Source organism: Halichoerus grypus, chromosome 5 (assembly GCF_964656455.1).
Source record: "Halichoerus grypus chromosome 5, mHalGry1.hap1.1, whole genome shotgun sequence".
NCBI classification, from domain to species: Eukaryota; Metazoa; Chordata; class Mammalia; order Carnivora; family Phocidae; genus Halichoerus; species Halichoerus grypus.
Genome location: NC_135716.1, coordinates 111,114,888 through 111,120,887, shown reverse-complemented (window position 1 = coordinate 111,120,887; position 6,000 = coordinate 111,114,888). Strand labels below are relative to the sequence as shown.

Genomic DNA, 6,000 nt, shown 5'->3' with positions numbered 1-6,000 from the left:
TCGAACAGCAGGCCTCAAGGTGAAGATAGAAGAAACGTGCTTTATCTAAGGTAATGAAAGTCAATCGGCAAGACAAGATGTAGAGAGCACTGTCGCATTTTTCTGGAAAAAAAAAAAAAAGCATAGCGCAGACTGGACACGACGCCTTCCTTTATGAGAGAAACAGCACTAACACATCCGTCGGCCAGGAGAGCAGCGATCACTATTGTGTTAGCGCCGGCGGCGGAAGGACTTATCCCCACCGCTACGTTAAAGAGTCCTTCTTTGTTCAGCTTCGGCCAGAGACGCAGAGCGCGGTGTTCTTCCGCGCTCGCTGCACAGTCCCCGCCCCCTCGCAGCCCTGGAGAGCTGCCATTCGGCACCGGAGTCGCTCCGCGCTCCCAGAATGCACCGGCAGTCCGCGGGAAACCAAAATGGCGAAGGGCTGTAGCGAAGTGGGCTGTGTTTGAGGCCGGTGTAAGAAGGCTCACTCTACTCTCAACCCTCATCCCCAGGACCTCGGTTTGTGCGTGTGCGTGTTCGGGGTGCCCGGTGGGGCGGGTGCCCAGTAGTGCTTGGACTCGCAGAGGAAGCGCCCAAGGGGACGTGATTGGTTGTTTTTTCCTGTATGAAGCGGTTGGCACCACTGAAGTGACCGAATGAGGTGAGAGACCTTGGCTTGGGAACCAGGCTCTTCCGGAGGAGGTGGGGGCGGGGGGGGGAGAAGGAAGAATGGAAGCAAGTATAAAAGGGAAAGATGGAGGATCGAAGTGGGGGTGGGATCTCCAGTGTGTGTATGTGGGTCCCTTGCATTTATGTATATGTTGAAAAGAATGGATAGAATGGAGTAGTCATTTAGGTTTTGGAGAAAATAGGGAGCGAGCAAGGCATTGGGGAAGTCGGTTGGAGGACCAAGATGAAACGTTGAGACGGGGAAGCTGTGTTTGGAGGGGCAGGAAGGAACCTGGGGGCGGGAGACGGTTGGAGGGGCAGGATGAACCTGGTGATGAGGGGGTGGGGAACCGAGGGGAGGAGCCGTTAGGAAATGCGGACTGAGGGGAGACGTGGGGAGCTGAGTGAAGGGGCTGCCTGGGACCTTAGGGGGCGCAAAGGGAAGTAGCAGCTTGGAACCAGAGGGTGGTGGAATTGTATGGAATTGGAGTAAGGGGCTAGAGTGGAAGGGCAGGATGGAGTACGTGGATAAGGGAAACACTTAAGTGGAGCCTGGAAGCAAACCCTGAAAGCTTTAAAGGGGAGAAGGGAGGGAAAGTGAGATGGCAGAGAGACACCTTATATTTGGAGCGCACAATGAAATCTAACTCATCCCTCCTCGGATGTAGATATGTATTATTCATTTTTACAACTGAGGTAATTACGGTTCAAGGGATTTTAACTGATTTGCCAAGATTTCTTAACATATTTTGGTAGTGCCAGAACTCTTAACTCTGAGTGTGTGTTTTACAATCTGGTGTCTTTGGTTGCTAGAATTTTTCTTTGGAAGCAACTAGAGGGAACAGATGGATTTATCGGGGTGATTTGACGAACAGAGAGGGTTCGTGAACAATGGAAAAAGGGATATGGAATGTTATTCTATTCTTTAGAACATTTAACTTTGTTAATGTTAATTAACATTAATAAATAATTAATGTTAAATGTTAAAAGTTAGAACTGTTTACAAATAAAAATATGCAGACCTAGGCAGGCCTGTGTATAACGTCAGAAAGCACCATGTGAGGTCAGTACAGAACTAGAAATATGTAAATAGTGCCCGATTTAATTTGACTCCAGATGCTCCGGTAGTAGTAACTTTCTCCTTCAACATCGATTCCATGTGACTCTTCTGTATACGTTGCCTACACGCTGGCTTCAATTTCCATGTTTTCATTTTTTCTTGAGAATTCCTTTTTTGTTTTGTTTTGGGCAGTAGATTGCAAAGACTGAATCTGAAAGTATTTTATGAGGGTAAAGTAAAATGTACTTACATTCTTAAGTGACCTTTTCAAAGGTTTGAAAATGCTTTACATGGAGCCATTTTGACTAACAGCTTTAGGTGCCCAGTAGTTTTGGCAAGGAAAGATTTTAAATTTCTTTAACATAGAGCATTCCATTCTTGATATTTAGAATGTTATTCACACTCCAACCATTTGCAGTGATAGCTTGAGAGGGAATACAAGGTGAAATTCTATTTTTGTTTTTTTAGGTTCCTAAATATAAAAATATATTCGAATTCACATTTTGTTTGCTCACCTTCAGTTTTTTTTTAAGTGCTAAAAATATTCTAAAATATTTGAATTAAGAGTGCACCTGTTTCCTGATGCTGCATATTCGTGTTAATGGCATTAACGGAAATCTATACCTAATCAGGATGAAATGCACACACAATTTTAGAACTAGAAGTATAGAAATCATCTGGTTAAACTTTTTTTCTAGATGAAACAAAATATATTTAATGATCTTTTTAATTATGCTGGTTGCCTCAAAGCTCAGTTTGGAAAGGGATTTTATTCTGTGTATTTTGCTATGGGTCATAAATTCTTTGATGTCATTGATTTATAAATATACCTTTCATTAGATCCTTGACTGAAAGGGTAATTTGCTTTATTCTTATTTCAGCATAATCTTCATATCTGACTTTAGGAAACTGGTGATACAGTAATAATCTATTTTAACAGATAGGGAAATTTGCCCCTGAGGAGTTGTCATGGCCAACATCTGTAGCTGGGTGGTTCGGAAGGTAAAATTTAACTGCTGTTTTGGTTAGTCTGAACTTCCATGAATGATATTCTTTGGTTGATATTTTTATGCTTTGTTTTCCTTGTTTTTCAGGATTTGTTTATTGCAGTAAAATGCAGTATAACAACCCTAAATTAGAATGTAGAAGTTTCTCTGTGGGTATTTTTTATGTATTGGTGTAGTGCTATTCAGTAGAACTTTCTGCACGGATGGCAGTGATCTGTATCTGCTCTATCCAATATGGTAGCCAAAGCTGCATGTGGATGCTGAACACTACACATGTAGCTGGTGTGACTGAGAACTGGATTTATAATTTAATTCAACTCATTGAAACTTAAGTTTTAAATGGCCATATGTAGCTAGTGGCTCCTGTATTAGACAGCATAGTATTAGGGGTTATTGTATCCATTTATTAGGAATTGTCACATCTAATAACCATGGAAACCACGGGAACCCAAGGGTAAGGAAATATCTTGGACCTAAGGATTGAAATTCTCTTTGTACATTTTTAAGATGAAGTATTCTTCATTTTTGCCTCATACCTAGTCTTCTGTCATATCTCTGCAAAAGAATGAAGAAGGTAGCAACTTCTCTGATCTTTTATTATTTTTTTAAGATTTTATTTATTTGCGCTCGAGCATGAGGGGATGAGATGGGAGTGGGGGGAGATGCAACAGAGGGAGAGGGAGAAGCAGACTCCCCACTGAGTGTGGAACCCAACTCAGGGCTCCCTACCAGGACCCTGATCATGACCTGAGCCAAGTCAGAGGCTTAATCCGACTGAGCCACCCAGGTGCCCCTTCTCTGATCTTTTAATATATGATTCTGTTTCCTTTGTCAAACAACAGCAAAAATGGATGTTAAGAAAGTAGATTACTTTGTTATTTTTTAAAAAATTACTTGTTTTTTTAATACATCAGTTAAAAAACCTTTTTATTAAGGAAAATTTAGAAATATATACAAAGTGAACAGAATAGTATAATAAACTTTTTTGTATCTATGCTTGTTTCAACTGTATCTCTATGCATTCTCCACTCCTCTCCATTGTTTTTGTTATTTTAAAAAGCTTTTTAGGTAAAATTTACATATATTAACTGTATACTTTTAAATAATAACTTTATTGAGGTAATGCATATGTCATTTATATGTATGTAACTCACGTTTGTACCCTTTTAAGGTACAATTTACTGATTTCTTTAGTATATTCACAGAGTTGTGCAACCATCACCATTATCCAATTTCAGAACATTTTCATCAGCCCAAAATGAAAATCTGTAACCATTAGCAGTCACTTTCCATTATTCCCTCCCACTACCCCTGGCAACCACTAACCATCTTCTGTGTTTATATTTTGCCTATCCTGGACATTTCACATAAATGGAACCATATAATATATGGCCTTTTGTGTCTTTTTTCGCTTAGCATAATGTTTTCAGGTACATCCATGTTATAGCATGTATCATTCCCTTTTTTTGGCCAAAATATGTTTCATTATATGGATATATATTTCATTTTGTTAATCCATTCATCAGTTGATGGGCATTTGGTTGTTTCCACTTTCTGCTGTTAATAGTTTTTTATTTGCAGTGAATGTTCATTTACAGGATTTGTGTGGACGTGTGGTTCATTTCTCTTGGATACATATCCAGGAGTGGAATTGCGGGGTCAGATGACACCTCTGTATTTAACATTTCGAGAAACTGCCAAACTGTTTTCCAAAGAGCCTGCACCTTTTTACAGTCTCATCAGCAATTATGAGGGTTCAGTTTCTCTACATCCTTACCAATATTTGTCTTTTTGGTTATAAGCATCCTAGTGGGTGTGCAGTGGTATCTCATTCTGGTTTTGATTTGCATTATCCTGATGACTAATGATGTTGAGCATCTTTTCCATGTAGTTATTGGCCTTTTGTATACCTTCTTTGGAGAACTGTCTATTCAGGTCCTTTGCCCATTTAAAAAATTGGATTATTTATGTTTTCACTGTTGAGTTGTAAGCATTGTTTATGTGGTTTGGATATAAGTCCCTTATCACGTGTGTGGTTTGCAATTATTTTCTCCTGTTCGTGGGGTTGTTCCTTCACTTGATGATGTCCTGTGATGCACAAAAGTCTTTAATTTTGATGAAGTCTAATTTATCCTTTTTCTTGTTTTGCCTATGCTTTTTTTTTTTTTTTTTAAGATTTTATTTATTTGACAGAGAGAGCACAAGCAGGGGGAGCACCAGGCAGAGGGAGAGGGAGAAGCAGGGAGCCAGATGCGGATGCGGGGCTTGTGCTTTTGATGTCATATCTAAGAAAATGTTGCCTAACACAGGGTGACACAGATTTACTCCTCTTTTTTTCCTAAGAATTATATAATTTCAGCTCTTACATTTAGTTTGTGGCCCATTTTGAGTTAATTTTTGTATGTGGTGTGAGGTAGGTGTCCAGTTTCATTTATTTTAGGTGTGAATACCAATTTCCCTGAACCATTTGTTAAAAAGACTCTTCTTTCCCATTGAATTGTTTTGACAGTCTTTTCAAAGATCAGTTGAACATAAATGAAAGGATTTGTTTCCAGATTCTCAATTTTATTCCATTTATGTGTCCTTATGCCTGCATAATAATGTCTCGATTACTGTTACTTTGTATTAACTTTTGAAATGGGGAAGTATGAGTCCTTTGGTTTTCTTTTTCAGTGTTATATGGGTATTCTGGATTTCTTTTTCTTCTATATGAATTTTAGGAGTAGTCTGTCAATTTTTGCAAGCGCAGCTGGGATTTTGATAGATATTGTAATGAATCTGTAGATCGATTTGGGAAAAGTTGCCGTCTTAAAAATGTTAACATCCAGAAACATGGGATATCTTTTTTCCAATTACGTAGGTTTTATTTAATTGCTTTCTCTGTTATGTAGTTTTCATTGTACAAGCCTTACATTTTTTTGTTGTTGTTAAATTTATTCCTAAGTATTTTGTTCTTTTTTGGTGCTATTGCAGATGAAATTTTTTCCTTAATTTCATTTTCAGATTATTCATTAGTAGCATATAGAAATGCATTTGGGGGCACCTGGGTGGCTCAGATGGTTAAGTGTCTGCCTTCAGCTTGGGTCATGATCTCAGGGTCCTGGGATCGAGTCCCGCATCGGGCTCCCTGCTCCTTGGGAGCCTGCTTCTCCCTCTGCCTCTCTCTCTCTCTCTGTCTCTCATGAATAAATAAATAAAATCTTTAAAAAAAAAAAAAGAAATGCATTGATTGTTGTATATTAATCTTGTATTCTGCAACTTTGCTAATCTGGTTTATTCTAG

General features: G+C 39.1%; 1 protein-coding gene across 5 annotated transcripts in view; it reads left to right on the top strand.

Moving 5' to 3' along the window:
* Positions 1–346: 346 nt before the first annotated feature.
* MTF2 (metal response element binding transcription factor 2) overlaps positions 347–6,000 on the top strand; it is a 57,310-nt gene continuing 51,656 nt past the window's right edge. For 4 of the 5 annotated variants that reach the window (XR_004920809.2, XM_036103405.2, XM_078072750.1 and 1 more), the window contains exon 1: positions 348–643. Coding sequence is in view for 2 of the 5 variants with exons in the window: in XM_036103403.2 (XP_035959296.1) it covers positions 639–643 (5 nt within the window). In the remaining 3 variants the exon portion in view is untranslated. Of the gene's footprint in view, positions 644–6,000 lie in introns of all 5 variants that reach the window. The other variant, XM_036103404.2, reaches the window with a different exon arrangement.